The sequence below is a fragment of the Diceros bicornis genome, chromosome 34 (assembly GCF_020826845.1).
Source record: "Diceros bicornis minor isolate mBicDic1 chromosome 34, mDicBic1.mat.cur, whole genome shotgun sequence".
In the NCBI taxonomy this organism is placed as follows: Eukaryota; Metazoa; Chordata; class Mammalia; order Perissodactyla; family Rhinocerotidae; genus Diceros; species Diceros bicornis.
In genome coordinates, this window is record NC_080773.1 from 10,249,520 (window position 1) to 10,276,201 (window position 26,682).

A 26,682-nucleotide genomic window follows, 5' to 3' on the forward strand; every position below is an offset into this window, starting at 1 on the left:
GAAAAATACTCTTGAAGGAAAAACTTAATTTAAGTCAAATCATATGCTTTTGTCGTGGAGCCCGATACACAGCACTTTCCCGCCACAGGTGCCTCCCTTGCCGGGGGGGCCGTGCCCCTCACAGTCTCTCCGACCAAGACAGGTGCTGGAATTCTGCAGGAGAAGCTTCTTCCCCGGAAGCTGAAGAATCGGGGGTAGGAGGGGGCCAGTCCCGAAGCCAGGAGCCAGGGATGGGGACACGGGGCGGGATCATGGCTGAAAACACCCATCAGAATTCCAGTGGCCAAACCCCACAGTGACCACAAAGGCCAAAGGCTGGGCTCCTTTGCAGGCCCCCCTCCCCAAGGTGTCATTCCTCACCCCCTCCCATGACCCCACCCATACAAGGCACCTTCCCATCCACCAGCCCGTACACTGCACCGGTGCCCTCCACCAACCCCTTGCCAGACCACACCCTGGCCCGGGGAGCTCTGGGAGGGGTCCCAGGCCCCCTCTGAACAGGGAAACTGGCTACCGCCCTGAGGCCAGTGGGAGGAAGGCGGCTGTGTACCCCACGCCCCCGCACGTGGTATTGGCCGTCTTCAGCCCCATAACCCACAGCCGGTGTGGGAGTGTGGGAGCCTGCCCCTGAGGCCGGGGGGGCACAAGGGGTCCTGCAACAGAGGCCAGTGATGGGGTGGGGTGGGAGGCAGGCAGAGCCAGGAAAGAGGGAAGCGGCTTGAGGAGGCACAGACGGTGAATAAATAGAAGTAGCTTCGCCTCGGGGCCGGCCCCTCGGACAGCAGCTGGGTGGCAAGTCGGGTGGGGCTGGGGTGGAAGGGCGGCAGCCACGCCCACCCTGACACGAAGCTCCGACACTGACCTGGGCCACCCATCCGGCATGCGCGCGCACACACACACGCGTGCACACACACACACACACACACACACCAGCGTCGGGCTCCCGGCCCTGCTCAGAGCTCAGTGACATGCACGGCAGGTGAAGGAAGGGGGCCCGGCCGGAGGCGCCGCAGGTGGCAGCGTCGGCAGAGCAGGTGGCCCTCCAGGGGGTAGCAGCGGCGTCCATCCTCCCCGCTCAGCTGCAGCCCGCAGTCCTAGGGAAGAACACAGCCCAACGCCCGAGTCAGCAAGGGGGAGCCTATTAGGGCACACCAGAGTAATGGGGGCAGATCTGCAGGGCTCTGTACAACTTCCAGAGGACTCTGGCTTTTACTCCTTGGCGGGGGGATGAGGTGCCCAGTGCTGGACGCACTGGACTGGAGACGCCTCTCAGACATCCAGAGCAGACAGTGAGAGAGGTAGTTGGACACGAGCCTGGAGTCGGGGAGAGAGGACTAGGCGGTAAATGGGGGCAGCGGCATAAAAATGTGATGGTTTTTACCAACGATACAACAGACTACGTCTCCCAGGGCGTGCAGATAACCAGAAAAGAGAAGACGACAAACAGCTGAGCCGTGGAGGCTCCAACATGAAGAGGCAGAAAGAAGAGGACCTGAGTCAAGATTTCAGGGGGGGCTGGCCCTGAGGCTTAGCAGTTAAGTGCACGTGCCCCACTACTGGCAGCCCGGGTTCGGATCCGGATGTGCACCTACGCACCGCCTGTCGGCCATGCTGAGGCAGTGTCCCACATACAGCAACTAGAGGGATGTGCAACTATGACACACAACTATCCATTGGGGCTTTGGGGAGAAAAGAGGGAAAAAAAGGAGGAGGATTGGCAATAGATGTTAGCCCAGGGCCAGTCTTCCTCAGCAAAAAGAGGAGGATTGGCATGGATGTTAGCTCAGGGCTGATCTTCCTCACAAAAAAAAAAAAAAAAAAGATTTGAGGGGAAAATAAAAGTGAGGAAAACCAAAGATGGATGATCCTAAGGGCACAGTCAAGAGCTCGAAGCAGGAGGACTGGGGGGAGTGGTCGGCATTCGCAAAGTTCCTGAGAGATTAGGTCAGCGACAAATGCGAGTGTCTCCCGGATCCTGCCCCATCGGGGTCACTGGGGACCTGAGGGGGAGAGGGGTCAAATGCCTGACCCCAGTGGTCTTAACAGATAATGGAAGAGAAGAATTAGAAACATCAAGTAAACACAGAGTTTTACTTTATGCCCCTTATCTTACCATTTACCATTGCGGGATCTTTTATAGGGTAATCTTCTCTAACAAGTTACGTGATTCATATTTGACCTCTGTAAGTAACTTACAGGAAGTGAAAGGCAGCCATGGAGGGTGCTGCCAGAGACAGTGGGGCACCGGGCAAGACCAGCTGAAGAAATTTTTCCTTCCTTTTGCCCCCTACCCCAAGGAGGCCCCTTTGGTCACACTCTCCCTGCATCCAGGGCTGGATTCTGGCCTTGAAGCTTTGACACTTGTTACCCAAAGGCCCTGAGACCAAGACCTGTCCCACCCCACACAGTGACAGAGCTGGGCTGCTGCAACGGAGCCTCACGTCCCAAGTCGCTCAGTCCCAGGTGTCCTCCCTGTGCTGCCACAGCCTCAGACTGGGCCCTGCACTAACCACCACACACCAGAGAGGGGAGGAGCGAGGGGGCCTGGAGACCCTAGTTCCCGTCCAAGGGTCTCCCCAGGGGGCTCCAGCTGTGAACCACCCGCAGCTTGACCTGCTGGCCTCTCAGCAGCAACCTTTCCCTAACGACTGTGCTTAGCGATCCCAAGGGGACACCACGGTCCCCAGGACAGCAGAGCAGAATGCCCTGTTACTGTCAGAGGGGAACCACGGCCCCTCTGCAGGCCATGCCTGCTCCTGCTCCTCCCTCCCTGGTCCCCCAGCAGGACTCCTGTTCCCATTGGGCCACTTGCCCCCACCAAGGCACGCTGGTTCCAAATGGACCTTGATTCCTATTGGAGATTTCTTTTTTTGTGTGAGGAAGATCAGCCCTGAGCTAACATCCATGCTAATCCTCCTCTTTTTGCTGAGGAAGACCAGCTCTGAGCTAACATCTATTGCCAATCCTCCTTTTTTTTTCTTTCCCCAAAGCCCCAGTAGATAGTTGTATGTCATAGTTGCACATCCTTCTAGTTGCTGTATGTGGGACGCGGCCTCAGCATGGCCAGACAAGCAGTGCGTCGGTGCGCGCCCGGGATCCGAACCCGGGCTGCCAGTAGCGGAGCGCGTGCACTTAACCGCTAAGCCACGGGGCCGGCCCGGAGATTTCTTATTGACACTCCCTCCTGCTCTTCCCTGGGGCTGACACCAACATGCTTTTCTTGGTTTCTCCTACTTTCCTGTTCCCTCATTCTCGGCCTCCCTGTGTGACCTCCCATACATCCCCTAAAGGCTGGTGCTCCTTGGGCTATCCTAAGCCCTGCTCCCTCCCCTACAGCTCTCCCTGGAAGACCTCATTTATTCCCCCAGCTTCCACAGCCATCTACACACCCACAGTGGGACTCCTGCTTCCAGCCATCACGGTACAAGGACTGAATTTCCTGTCCCACCTTTAACAATAAAAAAACAGGCAAAAATACATGAAACAATGGTTCTCTGAGCAACAGGCAGGACAGGTCGGTGACCTCTGAGAGATGGGAAACTAATGAGGTGAGCCCTAACGTCACCCCAAGTTACTACCTAGAGAGATTTTCCAGGCTGCCCAAAGAGGGCCCACTGGTCTCCTTGAATTGAGAACTCAGAGAGGCCAAGGCGACTAGAAACTGCATGGCAGAGTGTCAGCAAAGAGATAGCTACAGATGCCAATCACTCCCAAATTCCTGTCCCTGTAGCCAGAGTCTGAACTCCAGGATGTCCAGCTGCCGCCTGGACATCTCCATTCGGGGGTCTCCAGCTATAGAAAACGAGAGCATCTCGTCCCCTCCTCTTCTCACCCCGTTCTCTCCTGGGTCCCAATGGACACCTCCCAACCCCCAAACTCCCACGTCCAATCCCTCACCAAATCCAGTCCCTTGTACTGCCTAACCCTCACTCAACTCATGTACCTCCCCAAACCCAGGACCACAGCCTTCACTCCACCAGCCTACTCAGGGAAGCCCAGCCCCATGCCCTCCTCCTCCACTCACTCTCTGCATGGCACATGGCAGCGAGTGCCCTTTCTAAAATCCAAATGCAGGGCCGGCCCTGTGGCTTAGTGGTTAAGTGTGCACGCTCCACTGCTGGCGGCCCGGGTTCGGATCCCAGGCGCGCACTGACGCACCGCTTCTCCGGCCATGCTGAGGCCGCGTCCCACATACAGCAACTAGAAGGATGTGCAGCTATGACACACAACTATCTACTGAGGCTTTGGGGGAAAATAAATAAACAAATAAAATTATAAAAAATAAAATAAATAAAATAAAATCCAAATGCCATCGCGTCGTCCCTTTCTGATCATTCTCCACTGCCCTCAGGATCAGTCCACACTCTGTAGCACAAGGGGCCTTCTGTCCCTAGCTCCTGCCAACCTCTCCAGTGACATAAAACAACACACTCACCTCCGTACCTAAGCACATTCTGCTTCCACTGCCTGGAAATGCCCTTCTCACTGCCTCCGTGGCTGACTCTTATTCATCTTTCAAATCTTAGCTTGGGCGTCACCTCCTCCAGAACACCTTCCCTGACTTTCCAAGGCCTCCTATGTGCTCTGACAACTCCCCTTGACAGCAATGATGACCCTGTGTAGATACTACCTGAGTATCTGTCTCTCCCATGACAGGAGGGACTGTCTTTATTCTCTGTACATCCCCAGCACCCCACGCACTGTAAATTCTCGGTATGTATTTGACTGAATGAGAAACAGGGGTTGAGAGAAAATATATCTGGGGTAGAAGGGAGAGGGCTCACTGGAGAGGAGAGGTAGAATGGGGTAGAACCATGAAAGACCTGTGGGGAGAGGGCTGCCCCACGCACCAGCCTCCAGGAGGGCCCGGGCTCACCTCACAGTGATAACACTCCACGTGGTAGTCTCTGTCCATGGACACCACACGGATAGTCGTCTCACAGCCCTGGAAGAAGACATGGAGTTCGCACGCGATAAGCAAGCTGGGGTTTGAGATGAACTGTGCGCGGGGGACACACCCACACAACATGCTCCCTGGCGGATGTGCATTCACGCCTGTGCACTTCCATGGGGCCAGCACAGGCACTGGCAGGTGCACACAGATGGATGTGCATGTGTCAGTCACCATCCCATGGCCGCAGCCGACAGCACACACACGTGTCCACCAGAGCCTCCCCGTGGGTGTCAGTGTGTGTACACATTCTTTTTGGTTCTTTGGAGTCAGGAAGACCCTGCGAGTCCTGCTTACCCACCAGCCTGGGACAGAACCAGCATGTGTGGGAGAGCCAGTACCCGAGGGACCTGCACCACCCCAGGATGTCTCCCGCACGGCCCGCATCCTTTCTGCAACTGCTCCCCAGCCACCCCAGCCTGCAGGGCTAACACACCCAGGGAGCAGTCCTGACACCAACAGGCAACGGAGCTTAGGGCAGTGTGGGGCAGCCAGGCAGCGGGGGCCACATTTCCCGCTAACTCATGCAGGGCACCTGCACCCCGTGAGCCTGGGCACAACACATACCCCTTGGCCCTGAGGGACAGGGGCAGGAGCACCTGCTCACTCCTCCCACTGGGGCCCAAGACCTGGGGCCGACCCGGGCAGGGCCGGGCACCTGAGCATCTCCAGGTGAGTGGTTCCTACCTGTGCAGGGAGGATAGGACGGGCACAGGAGGCACATTTTGGTGCAAAAACCCTGGAGGAATAAAGGAAACCAGAGGTGACCAGCTGAGTGACCAGAGGCCAAGGGTACAAGGACAGGTCCACCCACAGTAGCCTCATGACGTGGCCCGAGCATCAGGCCCCTTTCCTTGTGTGCACACGTTGACACTAGCCTTTTATCTGGCTCCCCAATTCACCTCCACCCCGTCACCTCCTCCAGGATGGCTTCAGGTTCTGCCCTGCCCCCTCCCTCACACTTCCTGAGAGCTCCTGGCCCCTTAATGTTCAGGTCTGGGCCACCCTTAGCTGAGACCCCTGCAAAGCCCGGCTCCACACTGAGTACCAGGGACCTATGCTGGCACCAACCCCATGCAAGGCAGCGGCACAGGACCAGAGCTCTGAGGGCTGTGCCTGGAGCCACAGCAAGGGAGTATGGATTGGCTGCCCACATGGGTACAACACAGGCAGGAAAAAGACATTGCAGAGACTCCAAGCCCCCATCCCAGGCAGAAGGGGCCTGGCCGGGCCCTGGGAGCAGAGGGATAGATGCTGGGAGGGACAGCCAGGAGAGTCCCCACCATTAGGAGAAAGTGAACACACAGGCAAAGCAGGGGAGAGGAGAGCAAAGACATGGCTGGTAGCTGAAGCACCTGAGAGAGAGACCCAAGGCAGAGATCCGTGTCTGCCCCAACCTCTGAGAGCACAAGGCAGGCCAGCAAAATGCTTCCAGGGAGGCAGAAGAAACAGCAGGTGTCACACCTGCTCCACGGCGCCCGTTACTCACGTGTGATAGTCTCTGACACAGTAGATGTTGTTCTCCACATCCACAGTGAAGGGCACCCCGTCCAGGCACTCATTGCACACGGAGCACCGGAAGCAGCCTGGGTGGTAGGACTTCCCAAGAGCCTGCAAGATCTGGGGGTGGGAGGCACTGAGGGGTCACTGCAGCTGGAAGGCTCAGCACAGCCCCCAGAAGGGGCTCTGACTCTGAGCCCCCAGGGGGTCTGCAACAGGTGAAAGGGCGGGGGGCCATCAGACTCCGCCTGTGTCAGAGGGGCTCCCAGAGCCTGAGGAGGTTCTCACCATCTCCATGATGAGGTGTCCACACACGCTACACTTGTCAGCCGTTTGCTGGAACCCGGAGTACTGGGAGGGGACACAGGATCCAGGATGTTACGTGACAAAGGGGCACTCACTGCCCAGCCAGCACCTGCCTCCTGGCCTCAGGTGTCCACGTGAATTAGAAGGAGGGTGCCCGCCCCTGTTCCCACCCATGGCATCAGCCAGGACACAGCTTTGACTCACCAGGAAGTCCTCCTGGCAGTACACTTTCTCACCCACATTGTAGAACGCCTTCCCTCGAAGTCGTCTCCCTGCAAGGACAAGGGTCAAGAAGGGGCTCCTTGGGCCACTGGAAACCAGGGATGGGGCCCCTGCTGCCACTTCTCAGCACCTCCTCCAACAGATGAGAAGTGGATGACAGATGGATTTTAAAATTTCCCTTTAATGTTGTTATTTTCAGACTTATTAATATTTTTTTAAAAACTAAACAAAATACACTGTCGACAGAACTGTTGTAAAAGGTTATCAAAGCAAATATACGAAGTACTGTTTTTCAAATGTAAATTGATGTTTGGATTAATTTAAAAAAAACACATTTGCTTTAAGTTCAGTTGAATCCAGAGCAGACTTTTCAGAATGAAATTTCTTAATCCATGAAGATTAGAAGTACAACTCTCACCAGGTGAAGGAGCCCAATATGAAAGAGGCGTCCCTTATTCCAGGGATGCGGGGATGGTTCAACATCCACAAATCAGTCACTGTGATGGACCACATTAACAAAATGAAAGATGAAAATCATATGATCATCTCAACAGATGCAGAAAAAGCATTTGAAAAAATTCAACATCCATTTATGATAAAAACTCCCAACAAAGTCAGTATAGGGGGAATGTACCTCAACATAATAAAGGCCATCTATGACAAGCCCACAGCTAACACTATACTCAACAGTGAAAAGCTGAAAGCTTTTCCTCTAAGATCAAGAACAAGACAAGGATGCCCACTCTCGCCACTTTCATTTAAAATAGTTTTCGAAGTCCTAGCCACAGCAATTAGGCAAGAAAAAGAAATAAAAGGCATCCAAATTGGAAAGGAAGAAGTAAAACTGTGACTACTTGCAGATGACATGATATTATACATAGAAAATCCTAAAGACTCCATCAAAAGATTGGTAGAACTAATAAAGAAATTCAGTAAAGTTGCAGGATACAAAATCTGTTGCATTTTTTTACACTAATAACAAACTATCAGAGAAATTAAGAAAACAATCCCATTTACAACTGCATCAAAAAGAATAAAATACCTAGGAATAAACTTAACCAAGAAGATGAAAGACCCATACCCTGAAAACTATAAAACACTGATGGAAGAAATTGAAGAAGACACAAAGAAATGGAAAGATATTCCCTGCTCACGGACTGGAAGAATAAATATTGTTAAAATGTCTATACTACCCAAAGCAATATACAGATTCAGTGCAATCCCTATCAAAATTCCAATGGTTCCAACAAACCTGAAATCAACAATCCAAAGAGGCTTACGCACCCCTATGTTCATTGCAGCATTATTCACTATAGCCAAGAAGTGGAAGCAACCTAAGTGTCCCTCACCTGATGACTGGATCAAGAAGATGTGGTAGATACATACAACGGAATACTACTCAGCCATAAATAAAAGACAAAATTGTCCCATTTGCAACAACATGGATGGGCCTGGAGGGTATTATGTTAAGTGAAATAAGCCAGAAAGAGAAAGACAAACACTGTGTGATCTCACTCACATGCAGAATACAAACCAATACATGGACAGAGAAAACTGTACTGTGGTTACCAGGGGCAATGGGGGTAGGGGGTGGGCACAGGGGTGAAGGGAGACACATATATGGTGATGGAAAAACAAAAATGTACAACCCAAAATTTCATAATGTTAGAAACTATTAAAACATCAATAAAAAAAAATTCCAATGGTATTGTTCACACAAATAGAACACACAATCCTAAAATTTCTATGAAACCACAAAAGATCCCAAACAGCCAAAGTAATCTTAGGAAAGAACAAAGCTGTAGGTATCATGTCCCCTGATTTCAAACTATATTATACAGCTATAGTAATGAAAACAGTATGGTATTAACATAAAAACAGACACATAGATCAATGGAATAGAATAGAAAGCCCACAAACAAACCCACACATATATGGCCAATTACTTTATGACAAAGGAGCCAAGAATATACAATGGGGAAAGGATAGTCTCTTTAATAAATGGTGCTGGGAAAACTGGATACCCACATGCAAAAGAATGAAACTGGACCACTATCATACACCACACACAAAAATTAACTCAAAATGGATTAAAGAAAAGCTTCATGACATTGGTCTTGGCAATGATTTTTTGAATCTGACACCAAAAGCAAAAGCCACAAAAGCAAAAATAAACAAGTTAAGACTACATAAAACTAAAAAGCTTCTGGACAGCAAAGGAAACCATCAACAAAATGAAAAGGCAACCAATGGGATGGGAGGAAATAATTGCAAGCCATATATGTGACAAGGGGTTCATATCCACAATATATAAGGAACTCATACAAATCAAGAGCAAAAAAACAAACAATCTGATTAAAAAATGGGCAGAAGATCTGAATAGACATTTTTCCCAGGAAGACATACAGATAGCCAAAAGATATATGAAAAGATGTTCAACATCACTAATCATCAGCAAAATGCAAATCAAAACCACCATGAGATATCACCTCACATCCATCAGAATGGCTATTATCAAAAAGACAAGAAATAACGAGTGTCGGAGAGGATGTGGAGAAAGGGGAACCCTTGTGCACCACTGGTGGGAATGTAAACTGGTGCAGCCACTATGAAAATAGCATGGAGGGTCCTCGAAAAATTAAAAACAGAACTACCATATGATCCAGTGATTCCACTTCTGGGTATTTATCCAAAGAAATCAAAAGACTAATTCGAAAAAACATCTGCACCTCCATGTTCACTGCGGCATTATTTACAATAGCCAAGATACAGAAGCAACCTAAGTGTCCATCGATGGATGAACGGATAAAGAGACTGTGGTGTATATATACAATAATATATTATTTAGCCATAAAAAAGAATGAAATCTTGCCATTTGTGACAACATGGATGGACCTCAAAGGCATTATACTAAGTGAAATAAGTCAGTCGGAGAAAGACAAATACCATATGATCTCTCTTATATGTGGAATCTAAAAAAAAAAAAAGCTCATAGATACAGAGAACAGACTGGTGGTTGCAAGAGGCGGGGGCTGGGGTGTGGGAGAAATAGGTAGGTGAACTGTTTGGGTTTTTTTAGATTAAACAAATTGAACAAAAACTTAAAAAGAGGCGTCCTTGTCAAAACAACAGCCCCAGCAGACCTGGCAGCAGCCGTGAGCGGTGTTGCCATTAGGATCAGGAGAAAGATGACAACGCCTAACTAGTAACAAGAGGGAACCTCCTCCACTCCAGATGTCATGAAGGGCATCTATGCAAACCCCGCAGCTAACATCAGCATAATGGCGAAATAGTCAATGCTTTTCCCCTTAGGATTCAACATTGTACTAGAAGTCCCAAACAGTGCAATAAGACAGGTGAAAAAAATAAACGATGGCAAAGGAAGAAGCAAAACTATCTTTAAACACAGATGACATTATTGTGTTACGCAGAAAATCATAAGTAATCTGCAAAAAAACTACTAGAACTAATAAGTGAGTTTAGCAAGGTTGTAAGATAGGTGATCAGCATATGAAAACCCAATATATTTTTATATTCTAGCAACAAATGATTGGAAAATGAACTTAGAATTTTTTAAATTGCATTTATAATAGCATCCAAAAAACCCATAAAATACTCAGGGATAAATTTAATGAAAGATGCATCTGATCTTACTCTGCAAAATCAAACTTCACCGAGAGAAATTTTAAAAGACCTATATAGAGACCATTGCTGGAAGACAGTTCTCCATCGGCTCTCTCTCATTTCTGCACATCTTACAAACAGAGGGCTGGCAGCTTTCGTTCTGGATTATCTTTCCAAGGACGTTTGTGGAGCAAACTGCTTAGAAGACAGAGAGAGCACCTGTCTCTGAAGCAAACGGCAGGTTTGTCTGCCATCCAGTACAATAAAGATAATGTGTTTCTCCAGGAGAGGGGTCAGATAGCTTTGCTGGCAACTCATTATAAAATATTGGGGTTCCCTAAGCCCAGGGCTCCTCAGCCCTGACATACACGCACTGCGCATGCAGCATCCACTTAGACCACTCCCCGTCACCCCCGTGGGACTCAGGATGGCATGCAGGCCAGATGCAAACATGAAGCTCATGCTGTTTGCAGCGCTATGAGTATCTGCCCCAGGAGGATCATGTCTTCAGGAAGCATCTGCGAAAACGGTGGCTGGCTGACTTGTCAGCTTGCAAGTAGGGAAAAATCTCAGACCTTGCACAGTTCGTGACAACCATCTTCATGGCTTCAAATGTTCTGATATCAGTTCTCATCAAACTAGATCTGATCTATACATTCAATGCTACCCAATCAAGATCCCAACACTCTTTTTTGTGTGTGTATGGAAACTGATGTGCCAATTTTAAAATTTATATAAAAATACAAAGAACCTAGAATAGCCAAAATAATCTTGAAAAAGATCAGCAAAGCCAGAAGACTTACACTATCTATTTTAAGACTTACAGTAATCAAGACAGTGCAATATTGGGCTAAGGAGAGACAACAAGATCAGTGGAACAGAATAGAGTCCAAAATAGACCCCTAAATATTTCAACAAATGCACAAGTGGGAAAGCAGAGTCTTTTCAGCCCATGTGCTGGAACAACTTGATAGCCAAATGGAAAAAAAATGAAACTCAATTCCTTACTTCATACTGTACACAAAAAATTAATATGAAATGGGTTATCAAGCTGAACATAAAAATGAGAAACCTAAAGCTTCTAGAAAAAAACACAGGAGACTATCTTCATGACTTAATGGGGGATAAAAATTTTTTAAGTCATAAAAACAATAACCATAAAACAAAAAAATCTGACAAATTGGATTTCATAAAAATTTAAAATTTATCAAAAAAAGATATCATTTGGGCCAGCCCCATGGCTTAGCGGTTAAGTGTGCACGCTCCGCTGCTGGCGGCGTGGGTTCGGATCCCAGGTGCGCACCGACGCACCGCTTCTCTGGCCATGCTGAGGCCGTGTCCCACATACAGCAACTAGAAGGATGTACAACTATGACATACAACTATCTACCAGGGCTTTGGGGGAAAAATAAATAAATAAAATTAAAAAAAAAAAAAGATATCATTAAAAATATTTTTAAAAATCACACTAGGAGAAAATATTCACAAAACATACATCTGTACTCAGATGTATACTCAGAATTTGTACTCAAAATACATATATATATTCCTCCAACTAAATAATAAAAGGCAAATAACTCCCAATTAAAACTGGGCAAAAGACTTGAACAGACTTCATAAAAGAAGATATTAAATGGCCAAGAAGCAGACAAAAAGATGCTCAACCTCATTAGTCATCAGGCAAATGCAAATTAAAACCACAACGTGACACCACTTCACACCCGTTAGAATGGCTAAAATTAAAAAGAGTAAAATACTAATTGTCGGCAAATATGTAGAATAATTCCACTCTCTTACACTTCTAGTGGGAGTATAAAAATGGTACAACCCTTTTGGAAAACAGTTTGGCAGTCTCTTACGAAGTTAAACATACACTTAGCCTATGACCTAGAAATTCCACTCCTTAGAATTTACCCAAGAGAAATGAAAATATTTGTCCACAAATGACCTGTACAAGAATGTTCACAGCACAATCTAGTATCTACCAAGAGTTAAATGGATAAACAAATTGTGGCATATTCATACAACAGAATCCTACCCAGCAATAAAAAAAAGTGAGCTACCAATACATGCAACAACATGGATTAAAAAAAAAAAAAAAGACACGCTTAGCAAAAAAAAATCAGCCACAAAACAGTACATACTATATGACTGCATTTATATGATGTTCTAGAACAGACAAAACTAATCTATTATGGTAGAAATCAGAACACTGGCTGGGCAAGTGTGATGAGGGAACATACAGGGATCAACTGAAAAAGGGCAAGACAGAAGTTTCTAGAGTGTTTAAAACTTTCTATATCTTTGAGAAAGATGAGTTAGAGGTATGAGTTATATAAATGTCTACATTTATCCAAAATCTTTTAACTATATACTTAAAATCCGTTTGCTGTACTATATGTAAGTTGTCCTCAATTAAAAATAAAAACAAAGATAAAACTAGAACATCTCATGTCAGAGTAAGGAAGTGCTCAAAGAATGATGGGGGCGCGTCAAAAGAGCACATGAGCCAACTGGAAGGGACTTCCTCTGGCCAAATTTGAGACAATTTATGCATCACAAAGAATAATGACTGTATTGCAACACACCGCATAAGTAAAAAGTCCATGAGTACCTAAGAATACTCATAAAAGAAAATATATATTTGCCCTCTTTCAAGTCTAAAACTTATTAAAAAGTTTACAAACATTCCCTGGGGAAATACACCTGCAACACTGACCTCAACGAATTCCCACAGAATTCCACAATCAAGGAAACAAGGTATCATGACCAAGAGTGAGGAGAAACAAAAACAAGGTAAGTAGGACTTCAAAAGTCATCAGAAATTGGGATTATTAGATACCGAATACAGAACAGGTATGTTTAATATGCTTACAAAATAAAAAGATGTCCAAAATGTGAGACTACAAAGAATTCTTGGACAGGACATTAAAAGCAATAACTGTAAACAAACAAAAAAAGATAAACTTTATTAAGAATTTCTTTTCATCGGAAGACATCACTAAGTAATGAAGTGGGGGCCGGCCCGGTGGCGCAAGTGGTTAAGTGCGCGCGCTCCGCTGCGGAGGCCTGGGGTTCGAGGTTCGGATCCCAGGTGCATACTGAGGCACCGCTTGTCAAGCCATGCTGTGGCGGCGTCCCATATAAAGTGGAGGAAGATGGGCATGGATGTTAGCCCAGGGCCAGTCTTCCTCAGCAAAAAGAGGAGGATTGGCAAATGTTAGCTCAGGGCTGATCTTCCTCTCACACACAAAAAAAGTAAGTAATGAAGCAAGAACAGGTAAGGCAAAGAATTTACCACACATATATCCAACAGAGAATTTTTATCCAAGATACATAAAGAACTCTTACACGGGCCGGCCCCGTGGCCTAGAGGTTAAGTGCGCGCACTTCGCTGCTGGCGGCCCGGGTTCGGATCCCGGGCGCGCACCAACCCACCGCTTCTCCGGCCATGCTGAGGCCTCGTCCCACATACAGCAACTAGAAGGATGTGCAGCTATGACATACAACTATCTACTGGGGCTTTGGGGGGGAAAAAATAAATAAATAAAATCTTAAAAAAAAAAAAAAAGAACTCTTACAATCTATAAGAAAAAGTCAAACAACCCCATTTAAAAATGGGCAAAAGACTTCAACAGGCACTTTACAAAGGCATTCAAATGGCCAAGAAACACACAAAAAGGTGTACAAGTCACCACCACTCATAAGGGAAATTTAAATTAAATCACATTAAGTTACCACTCCACTCCCACCAGAATGGCTAAGAGACTGACAATGCTAAGTGTTGGCGGGAATGAGGAGAAACAAATTCTCATACGTTGCCAATGGGATTACAATTGGTTACTCTGGTAACCATTTAGCAGTATATACTAAAGTTGCACAAATGCTACTCTATGACTCAGCAACGCCACTGCTAGAGAAATAAGTATAAATGACCATTAACAGACATGTACGCAAATGTTCATAACAGTTTTATTTACAATCACCAAATTATGGGAACAGCTCAAAAGTCCATGTAGAGATGACTGGGAAGGGGCGTAAAGGAATCTTCCGGGTCGATGGAAATGTTCTACACCCTGTTCTGGGTGGTGATTAAGTACGTGGCCATGTGGATATGTAAAAATGTATCAAGCTGTAATACACCTAAGATTTCGTTATTTTAGACTCTGTATATAATTTAAATCTTGATAAAAAGCAAGAGACTATCAAAAATGTTGAGGCAGGGGCTGGCACCGTGGCTCAGCAGTTAAGTGCTCGCGTTCCACTACTGGTAGCCCGAGTTCGGATCCCGGGCGCCCACAGACACACAGCTTGTCAGGCCATGCTGAGGCGGTGTCCCACATACAGCAACTAGAAAGATGTGCAACTATGACATACAACTATCTACTGGGGCTTTGAGGAGAAAAAGGGGAAAAAAAAAAAGGAGGAGGATTGGCAAGAGATGTTAGCTCAGGGCCGGTCTTCCTCAGCAAACACAGGAGGATTGGCATGGATGTTAGCTCAGGGCTGATCTTCCTCACAAAAAAAGAAAAATGTTGAGGCAGATTTGAAAAAAGAACCATAAAGAACTTCTAGAAATAAAAAAAATCCAACTGCTGAAATGAAAAACTCAATGAAAGAGTTCAATGGGAGATTAACACAGCTGAAGAGAAAAATTAATGATCCGAAGTCCAGCTTCTGGAAGACAGAGCTGAAGAAATTAAACAAGATGCAACAAAGGGAGATGGAGAAATGGATACTATGAAGGAGAGGTTAAGAGACAAACAAAAGAGGATGAGAAAGCCTAATATTTCTAATTTGAATTCTTTTTAGAAGTAAATAATCAAGAGAATGGGAGAGAAGCAATTTTTCAAAATAAAATAGCTGAAATTATTCCCAAAGTGATAAAAGACCTGAATCTTCAGGTTCAGGAGTCAAAACGAATCCAAAGCAGGACAAATAAAAGAAAACCCACACCTACACACATAGAAATCAAACTACAAAAGAACACTTCAAATTATCTGTACTTTTTTCTAATTAATATGTGAAAGTATTATAAATATTCTGGAAAATAATCCCTGGAAGTTATGTGTGTGGCAGTATATGACTTGTTTTATGACATGCTTTATGGTGTCTTTTAGTGAACAGAGTTATTTAGTTCTAATGTAGCCAAATTTGTCAATCCCTTCTTTTATGTTTGGCGCTTTTTATGTGGGAAAAAATCTTTCTTACCAGAAGATTGGTAAAGATATGCTTCCATATGTACTCCTAAAATGGTCATGTTTTCTTTACACGGTTAAGTCTTTGATCTACCTGGATTTGATTTCATTTTCTTATATGGATAACCGATTTTTCCAGAACCACTTGCAATGCCATCTCTATCAAGTTCTCACATAGACATAGGTCTGTTTCTGGACTCTCCATTCTGTATCACTGGTATATTTATCTATCCTTGCACCAATACTACATGAAACTAATTAATGTAACTATACAATATGTATTGATACCTCACAGTGGAAGTTCTCCCAACTTGCTCTTCTTCAAGAACATCTTGACTACTCTTAGCCTTTTGCTCTTTCCACTTAAATTTTAGAATGAGCTTGTCAAATTCATGAAAACCTGCTTAATTGGAATTGCAATGCATTATAGATCAATTTGGAAAAAACTACACTACTCTTTTGAATATACCCATCCATGAATACGGTATATCTATTTTTCTTCTCTTACTGCAATGACTAAGATCCCCAGCACAATGCTGAACAGAAGACACGATTGCAGGCATCATTGTCTTTTCCTCATTTAAAGGTCCATTTTTCTCATATTTCATCACTGAGTACGATATTTGCATAGATTTTTAGTAACCAACTTTCACCTGGTTTAAGAAGTTCCCTTTTATTCTTGGCTTGCTACGAATTTTCATCATGAATGAATGCTGAATTTTACTGACTGCTTTTCCTACACCTATTGAAATGATTGTATAGTTTTTCTCTTTTAATTTGTTAATGAGGTGAATTACATTAATGAATTTCCCAATGTGAACCCACACTAGTATTATTCAGACAAACTCAATCCTGTCATAGTATATTATCTTGATTATATACTGCTGAATTCAGTTCCAGAGGATAAAAGAAGGGAATAAATAAAATAAATAGTACGAGAAAAATTCCCAGAACTGAGGGACAAGTCTCCAGCCTAATAGGGCTCTGTGTGTGCCCAGCACAACGGATGGCAAAAAGCCTACAGCAAACATAAACAAAATGTCCTAAGCCAGGCTGCCCATTGCTCAACTTCAGGAGCACCACTCCCGTCGTATTCACGTAAACAGTGTCCCCGGAGCTGTGCAGTACACAGCCATTATGGCCAGGATTCGAGCAACATGACAGCCCTCTTCCTGAGGGCTCCCAAAATGAGAACCAGAATGGCATCAGAATTTAGCAGCAACCGTGGGGGCTGGAAGAGAAAACTATGACTTCAAAATACTGAGTGAAAATTTTTTCCAATTTGGAAATCTATTCCCAAACTACAAATTAAGTGTGAAGGTAGAATAAAGGCATTTTAGATAGATCAGAACTCAGAAAATTTACTTCCCACATGCCCTTTCTTAGATAACCACAGCAAAACGTTGGAGACATTTTTGGTTGCTTCACAGCATTGATTCCTCCCTTTTTCTCCAAGTCGTATTCAGTATCCAATCTTACCTCAGACAGTGTGTTTAAGGGAAACCGGAATCCCCCATTATCCAGGGGTGTGCTCGATTAGTATCAAGATAATTCCTCTTCTCTTACTACAATATTGGTTCAGAGACTCAGGCAAGTCATAGCCCCCTCCCCAGCCACTGGGATTGGTTCAGGAATGGATGTGAGATGATCTGGTCATTGACATACAATATCTGCTAGGTATTTTCTGGAAAAGAAGTTTCCCTACTCCAAAAATGTGACCAGAAGAGATGCCCCTTCTTCCTCCAGACCAATGGTAGGTCAGTGGAAGTCTCAAGCTGCCTCAGACATTTCACCACCATGAGAGAAGTGGCCACAAGGATAAAGCCAAACCCAAGGGAAACTCAGCCAAGCTATTCATAGGGCCTGAGCCACCAGATCAATCCTAGCCTGAAGCCAGCCCTAGCACTGGGCTCCCACTTCACTAGCCAAGAAATATTCTTAGAGTTTAAGCTTCTCCAGCAACTTCTCTGTTATCTGCAGCTAAAAGCTTCCAGGAAATCCAAGGAGTACACATGGGAAGGCACAGCATGAACACTCCACAGGGGTCTAGAGAGCAACCGGCTCAGACTGACGAGAGGTGAGGGGCTCCAGTGGGAACTCAATAGAATGCCTGATATAATGGAGCATTTGGGAGGAAAACAAACTGAAGATATGATAAAGCAAGACAATACAAGGAAAAAACAGATTTAAAAAACTCCAGGAAAAGTAAAAGACTACAGAAAAAGGGCGATGTCATCACAGTGTAATTCTTGGCTCTGCAGTGAGTAATATTTACACAGTCACAGCAATATAAACCTGGTTTATTGACTTAACCACAACTTACGATCTGACTACACTGAGAAGATGGAAGGAGGGAAGGGAAAATAGGCAGTACAAGAATCTATTCCGGGCTGATCACAGCAAAACTAGGCAAATCTTGTCTAAAACTGATATATCAAGAAACAGCAGCATATGCTTTTTAGTGACAGGCAGATGCCTACTAGAAGAAACGGCTGAGAAACACAAAAGTGGCTGCCTCTGGGGAATGGGACCAGGGGTGGAAAAATAAGTGGTTTTTGCTATTGCAAAAATAGCTTCTCAAAACTGTTTGACTTAACATTGTGCATGTATTATACCTTTATAAAATAAAATATTAAAATGTTTAGTGTAAATAAATAAAAGATTGGGGCGGGCTCCATGATGCAGCAGTTAAGTGCTCGCGCTCCGCTGCTGACGGCCCAGGTTGGGACCCCGGGCACTCACTGAGGCACCGCTTGTCGAGCCATGCTGTGGTGACATCCCATATAAAGTGGAGGAAGATGGGCACGCATGTTATCCCAGGGCCAGTCTTCCTCAGCAAAAAAAAAGAGGAGGATTGGCATGGATGTTAGCTGAGGGCTGATCCTCCTCACAAAAATTAAATAAATAAATAAATAAATAAATAAAGATGGCTGCTTAGAGGCAAAGTCTGAAAGAACAGTAGGAAAATCAACAGTGCAGATTTATTAGGTTGGCTGGATAACAGTTGCTTTTTCCTTTTTATAACTTTGTCTAGGTTAAACTGTAACAGTTATAGTTTAAACTGTGTGTAGGGGCCAGCCCCGTGGCTTGGCGGTTAAGTGCGCACGCTCTGCTGCTGGCGGCCCAGGTTCGGATCCCGGGCGCGCACGGACGCACCGCTTCTCCGGCCATGCTGAGGCCGCGTCCCACATGCAGCAACTAGAAGGATGTGCAACTATGACAGACAACTATATACTGGGGCTTTGGGGAGAAAAAAAAAGGAAGAGGATTGGCAATAGATGTTAGCTCAGAGCCGGTCTTCCTCAGCAAAAAAAGAGGAGGATTAGCACAGATGTCAGCTCAGGGCTGATCTTCCTCAAAAAAATAAAAATAAACATAAAAAAATAAAATAAACTGTGTGTAAAACTGAGACAAAAAATAAAATTGCAGGGAAAAGAAATATTAGCCCCATGTCCAGGCAGATAGAAGGCACTTGCTCCACATGACCCGTCCAGACAGCCGGGAGACATCAGTGCCCTGCACAGGACGGAGGCTCCAAGGCAGAGAGCCAGAGGGCAGCCTGTCCCCATGGCCAGGGAAAGTCTCCTCCCTGGCCCCTGCCTCCCTCCCCAGGGCCCAGGAGATCTCCCCAGGGGCCTGGGCCCCTCAAACAAGCCAGGCCAAAAGGGAAAGGGGCCACAACTCAGCCTCCTCCACACTCGAGCCTGGGCCAGAGCTGAGTGGTCCAGATGGACCACTGCCTGGAACTTAGGTGCGAGGGGGTCCATGGTGCAAGGGGGACGGGGGAGGGTCACCTACCACAGGAGTCGCAGGTGAAGCAGTCGGTGTGATACAGGCTCCCCATTGCCTGGCACGCCTGCCTTGCTCCGTAGATGCCAAGCCCACACTTGATGCAAATGCCTGCGGGAGGAGAGGCAGAGAGAGCAGCGGTCAGCACCGTGACCGTGGAGCTGGATGGACGCGCACCCCACTCCCTGTCCTAATGCCGCCCACCCCCCTGACCCTGGGCAAGTGAACTTCCCCAGGCCTCCAACACTCGGTTACTAACGGCCAACCTGGGGACAAGAAGGGTTTATTGTTGACAAACCTAGGGTTTGTCGCTGCTGTTGTGAGGATTCAAAGAGTTTAGCAGGGCACCTGGCACAGAGGCAGAGCTGAAGCCATCCTCGCCATCAAAACCACGATGACATGTTTTACCAAAAAGTCATTCTGAGCCCCTTCACCTGGGACCTGCTCTTGGACTGAGGGAAAAGGCTTTCCGCTGTCTATGAACCAAAAAGAGTGAAGACCACACAGGCACCCCCGGGGGGAGAGTCACTGACCCTCCCCAGCCACTTTCCTCCTCTGCACCATGAGGTTAATTTATACTCTTGTCAGTCAGCAAATCAACACTGAAGCCTGCCACACACCCCGCACAATTTAGGGGCTGGAAGCTCCGTGATGAACCACTCAAGTGTCCCCACCCACCAAGGAGGCTGTATTCCAGTCTGTATTCAGACAACAACAGGTAAATAACATCTCAGGTGGAAACAAGAGCTACGGAGGACAATAAGGCTGATAAGAATATGTCTGATTCTTAAGCAGGGTGGTTAGAGAGGGCCCCGGTGACAAGGTGATGTTTGAGCAAAAGTTGAAAGGAAATAAGGGAGGGAAGTTTCCATGCAGGTATCTGGGTTAACTGGATGGAATCGGGGACCACCCCTGGCAGCACAGTGGGGTGCTCAGCAGGCGGTAAAGCAGTGGAAAGAAGAAGGGTTACCAGCAACACCAGGGCAAAGCCCTTGGGCTCCCTGGCCAGCCCTCCTGGAGACCCAGACCAGAGGCAGCCAGCCCAGACATCAGAAGTCCCCTTCACAGAGTTAGCGGTGGGCCCCCACGGCCCCCGCCCTAGGGCATGAAGATGGGCTCCACCTGCCCTCTAGACCCTAAACCTGCCAGCTGCTCCAGGACATGATGCCCTCACCCTCGCACTTCCTACCAGATCTCTCTCCTTAACATGTAACCATGGTGGAGCTGCTTTCGTCTTTTTTTTTTTTTTTTTTTTGTGAGGAGATCAGCCCTGTGCTAACATCTGCCAATCCTCCTCTTTTGTTTTCTTTTTTTGCTGAGGAAGAGTGGCCCTGGGCTAACATCCGTGCCCATCTTCCTCCACTTTATATGGGACGCCGCCACAGCATGGCTCGCAAAGCAGTGCGTCGGTGCGCGCCCGGGATCCGAACTGGCGAACCCCAGGCCGCCACAGCGGAGCGGGCGCACTTAACCGCTTGCGCCACCAGGCCGGCCCCAATAATTCTTTTGTTTTTTTTGTTTTCTTTGTTTTTTTTATGAGAAAGACCAGCCCTGAGCTAACATCCGATGCCAATCCTCCTCTTTTTTGCTGAGGAAGACTGGCCCCTTTGGGGCCGGCCCCGTGGCTTAGTGGTTGAGTGCGCGCGCTCCGCTGCTGGTCGCCCGGGTTCGGATCCCAGGCGCGCACCGACGTGCCGCATCTCCGGCCATGCTGAGGCTGCGTCCCACATGCAGCAACTAGAAGGATGTGCAGCTATGACATACAACTATCTACTGGGGCTTTGGGGGAAAAAAAAAAAAAAGACCAGCCCTGGGCTAACATCCATGCCCATCTTCCTCTACTTTATATGGGACGCCGCCACAGCACAGCTTAACAAGCGGTGCGTTGGTGCGTGTCCGGGATCCGAACCTGCAGACCCTGGACTGCCACAGCAGATCGCACGCACTTAACCACTTGCACCACCAGGCTAGCCCGTCTTAAAAAATCTCTCCCTCCCCATCAGCCACCCCATTTCCCCCCTCCCCTCAGTCAAGAAAGAAAGCTTGGTCCACACTCAGTCATCTCCTAACTGTGCAGATCTACGGACTTCCTGTTCTGATCTTGCTCGAGAGGGACCTCTCCTCCTCTTGGATTTCCAGGATACGACCCGCATCTGGCTTTCTGGTTCTTCTCTCTCCCCTGCTCTGTCCTGGGCCTCCCACGCCACCAACTCCCCAGGGGAGGGAGGGCCAGTTCAGACGCCCTCAAAACCAAGCAGGAATGTAAAAGCAGCTGGTGGGGACCCAGGCAAACAGAGAAGAGAGGCACGGCCACCAGAGGCTGCAGCCACACCTCGGCTCTGGCAACGGCTACCGGGTGGGGATGCAGGCCCAGCACTGCTAAAGGTTCTAATTTTTCAAGAAAAGCTAAACATCTAGATTTGTATGTGAAATCTTGCCATGCTAAAAATAATTACTAACTTAAATGTTTTGAAGACGCAGAAGCCAAACACACCACGTCTGCAGGTCTCCCTGGGCAGTCCCACACACTCCTAACTGGTCTCCCCTGCGGAAGGCTCCTGGCGTTCTGCCCAGTCTGGACCTCTCTCCTGAGTCACTGCCCCACCTCCCCACACGCCAGACCACTCCAGGCCCAGAAGAGAGCTCCAGGTTGCCCACAAAACTGCTCTCGCCCGTGGGTTCCTGCTCAGGCAACCGCACTTTTGCGTAGCCAGGTTTTAGGGAGCATCCCGTTCTACCCTCTCTCCCTCACCTCCAACTCCGAATCCCGGCTCCTCTGTTCCCTAATCATGACTTCACTCCCTCCCCTCACTCCCACTAGCCTGACTCAGAACGTCATCAATTCTCATTCCAATGGCTGCTTCAACAGTCTCCTCATGGCATCCCAGCCTGGCGCCCCAACTATCATCCCCAAAATTGCAGCCAGACTTATCTTTCTAAAGTGAAAATGATCCACTCTCACACCTCCACTCTTATCCGTCAACTTTGAAAACCTGACCTTGTCACTTCTCTGACCAAGTTATTAGGTATACGGAGAAGAGAAGAGAAGTCAGCTGCCTGTGGAAAGCAGGACAGGAGGATGAACAAGAGGGGAGGCTATGATCTCGTATTCTTGGTTTTTTGGTTCTGTTTGACCTTTTTCTAAATAAGTGGTTGCATCACTTTATTAAAAATACACTGAAGAAGGAGAACCAGGAATATGAGGTACGTCCAAAATTCAGGGAGTAGAAAGTTTCGAGGAGAGTTGACTCCACCTGTGGGACGTAGCAGTGGGGTCCAGACCCACAAGGCCAGGCAGACACCCGCTGGGGCTGGGGCTGGAGCTGGGGAGTCGACAGGGTCCTGAGCAAGAGCTGGGTCAGTTCAGTGAGAGGAGACAGCAGATGGCTGAGGGGAGATCGGAGGCGGATAAGCAAAGACGATGCCAACCAAACACTGGGACGAGAAGATGAGATGAAAGGGCTGACGAGACCTTGTGGCCGTTTAGATTTGGGTTTGTATATTTTTTTTAATGAAAGACCCTTGTATGTATTTATAACCAAAGGAAAAGGGCCAGGGGAAAGAGGAAAGCTGAAGACGGGAGGAGGTGGAGGTTAGAGATGGAAGGACCCTTATCCTAAGATCTGGACACACACTTGAGAGCCTGCGGGTGAGGAACAGGAAGCCAAGGGGTCAGACTGCACCTGATGACCTCAATTTTCTCGGCAAAGAAGAAAGCAAGGGCAGGGGCAGGAGGAGAAGAGCAGGTGGTTGAGGGAATAAAAGAGGTAACTGACCAAGGCTTAGAGTGACAGGTGGCACCCAGAAGACCAGTGAGATTGCAGACCAGCAATCTGCCGCCGGGTACAGCAGGGGAAAGGGAGCCGCAGCACTGAGTCGGGGTCAGGGTTCCACAGGGCATACGGGGACGAGAGGAATCAGAGACGCTGAGACGCAGGCTGCAGTTGGGACTGAAGACTGCTGAAGAGAAGCAAAAACAGGGTGTGGCCCTGGGAGTGGGTGGCTGAAGAGAAGGCAGAGAGGTCACCAAAGTTCCAGAGGTTCCGGAAGCCTGAGGCTGTTGGCTGGCTAATGGCAGCGGAAGCTGGTGAGGAGAGACGGAGAAAGTTCCAAAGATGTCAGTGAAGGGCAGAGAGGCACCAGGAGGACAGCTGGCCTCAGGGCCAAGGAGAAGAAGGGATGGCACCGAGAGGAAGACACACCCTAAAGAGGAGGTTTATCAGAGACCACTGAGCGCATGCAGACTTCCTTCTGTAAAATTCTGTATTATTCAGTTTGAATTATAGGAAATTGCCACTTTTATATAGCTACAAAAGGTCAAATATCAGCAGTAACATATCAGCAGTTCAAGCAAATATTTCCCCATATTTTAAAAAATCAGGAAAATGTTACATAGATTTGGCTTCTCTTGAAAAACCAAAAATCTGGCCAGCCCCGTGGCTTAGTGGTTGAGTGCGCGTGCTCCGCTACTGGCCGCCCGGGTTCAGATCCTGGGCGCACACCAACGCACCGCTTCTCCGGCCATGCTGAGGCCGCGCCCCACATACAGCAACTAGAAGGATGTGCAGCTATGACATGCAACTATCTACTACGGCTTTGGGGGGAAAAAAAGGAGAAGGATTGGCAATAGATGTTAACTCAGAGCCAGTCTTCCTCAGTAAAAAGAGGAGGATTAGCACCAATGTTAGCTCAGGGCTGATCCTCCTAACAAAAAAAAAAAAAAAAAACACAAACATCTACCATCCCTCATCTCCTACTCCCACGTGGCTTCAGCGGGCTGGAGCTGAGCCACGGCTCCCTTTAGAAAGCAGGAACCACCAGCCCGTACGGTCTTGTACCATCAGTCCTCCACCTCTCCCACTGCCTGCCTGGGTCTAGCCACCTCCGCTTCACACAAAGACACATGAGTAGCCAGGGAGGCCCACAGAACACACCCCCACCCAGGCCCTGCAGTGTGTGGGGACAGGAAAATGGCAGTCTCCCCTGGACAAAGCACTGGAAAGTCATTCTCTTCAGAAGACAGCCCCAGCTTTTGCTCCTGGCACCTGCCTGGCAAGAGAGGCAACAGCTTCCTAACTCATCTCCCTGCTCCCAGGCCATGTGACAGCAGCCACAAGACCTACCAAACCACAGATTCTCACCCTGATGCCCCCAGATGAGCCTGAAACCCTTCGGTGTGCTCCCTCCCTAAAGCAGGCTGACCCTATGGCCCAAAAACTCCCTTGCCCACCTGACCCTCCTGGGCTGCACTCCTGGGAGCATACTGGAACATTCCACATCCTTACTAGCCTCCTTCTGCCCACATTCTTCCCTCTGCCTGGAATGCCCCCATCTGGCCTGTGACATACAGCCTCCTTCTCTCTCAAGATCCAGTTCAGGGCGGTCCTGAGCTGCTAGCTGGAATGAATGTGTGAAAGACACAAACCCGAGGACAGCCTCAGTCCCAGGCACCATAACCACCACTCCTCTCCAAAGCCAGGTGCTCAGCCTTCCTGCTTATCAGTAAGCGAGGGAGGGAAGCCCACTCCCCAAGCCCTCTCTCAGAATCTCAAGCCTGAGAGTCCTAGGAACTGTCCAAAGGCCTAGGGATCAGGGAACCAGGGTCGGACTGGGAAATGGAGGCTGTCAGAGAACGCTGGGCTTTGCAAACGCTGTGAAGCAGAATTCCTTTTGGAAATATCCCATATACGCAGCACAGCCCAGAGCGAGGACCGCCCCGTGTGACCCGCTCTGTCCTCTTCCCCTCAGGGTGGGCTTCCCCTCCCCCACACACTCTACCTCCAGCCGCTACCAATCACCAAAGCCTCAGGACAGGAGCGGGGTCTGGGGGAACCTGGACCACTGCACCTCTCTGCTCCTGTCCACACCCCACACTGCCGGGGGGAGAAGGAACCCCAGGACGGCAGGGGTCCCTACACAGCTTCGGCTAATCAGCTGATCACGAAGCATCCAGTAGGATGAACAAAGTGGCAAGTATCCAGGAGAAACTACCAGCGGATGGCTTACTCTGTCACGAAGTTAGGAAGAGTACATCAACTCACTTTGCGAGAACACCTTCTTCGGCCGGGACACCTAGAAGCGGAGCCGCTATTCTAACAAACCCCAGACCTGGCGGTTCGCACTCACGCCCTCCGCGAAGCAGACGTCGCCGCCTCCCCAGCCCCACGGGGGAAGGGACACGCTTTTCTCATCCCGGCCCCTCGTCCAACGCCGAGCCTCCGGCCACCCCACGCTCGCCTGGACTCCTCCGGCCGCCTACCCGGACGGGCCGGGCTCACTCACCGAAGTAGTCGCGCGCCGTGCGCGCCTCCAGCGCCCGCTCCAGCTCCCGCGTCAGCGCCTCCAGCCGCCGCTCCGCCGCGCTCGGGCCGCCCTCCCGGCCCGGGGGCAGCTGCAGCGAAGGCAGAGGGAAGGGGGCCGGCCCCGCAGGCTCCGGGGAGCGGGCCGGCGCGGGGCAGGCGCCGGGCGGGAGCAGGTCGGCGTAGGCGCCGGCCGAGCCGCGGGAGCCCAGACTGGACACGCTGGAGCGGGCGCTGCCCGCCGACGGCGGCCCGGGGCCGGGGCGCGGGTCCGAGCGGCCGGAGCGCGGGCTGCCGTGGCGCTGGTCGTAGCCCAGGCTGATGCCGCTGGAGCGCGCGCTGCCGCCGCCGCCGTCCGAGCCCGCCAGGCTGGCCCGCGGGCTGCCCGCGGGCTGCGCGCTGAGCTCGGGGGCCGCCGCGCGCCGCAGGCCTCGCTCCCCGCGGCCCGCGCCGTCCGCCCCGGCCTCGGGGCCGCCGCCGCCCTTCGCCCTGCGGCCCTGCGCCTGCGCCGCCTCGTCGCCCGGCCCGGCCCGCGGCCCCCGCCGCCCCCGGCCCGGAGAGGCGCCGCCCGGCTCCAGCTCCCGCAGGGCCAGCCCGGCCAGGAGCAGGGCCGCCTCGTCCGCGGCCGCCCGGGAGCGCTGCATGGCCCGGCCCGCCGGCCCGAGCGCGTCACCTCCGCCTCCGCTTCCCGCCGCCGCGCCGGCCGCGCCGCCGCATCGTCCGCCCGAAGCCCGGAGCCCGCCCCGGGACCCCTGGGCGCGGGGCGGGGCGGGGCCGGCGCCGGGCCGGGGTC

At 49.2% G+C, this 26,682-nt stretch overlaps 1 protein-coding gene across 1 annotated transcript; it reads right to left on the minus strand.

Annotated features, from left to right (window-relative positions):
* Positions 1–910: 910 nt before the first annotated feature.
* Positions 911–26,678, minus strand: WTIP (WT1 interacting protein). Its single transcript, XM_058529146.1, has 8 exons — positions 25,873–26,678; positions 19,600–19,701; positions 6,962–7,029; positions 6,740–6,802; positions 6,441–6,571; positions 5,639–5,690; positions 4,877–4,945; positions 911–1,094 (listed from the first exon to the last, which is right to left on the minus strand). The coding sequence occupies exons 1-8, from the start codon at positions 26,531–26,533 to the stop codon at positions 954–956; spliced, it is 1,287 nt and encodes a 428-aa protein (XP_058385129.1). The 5' UTR covers positions 26,534–26,678; the 3' UTR covers positions 911–953.
* Between the last annotated feature and the right edge of the window lie 4 nt (positions 26,679–26,682).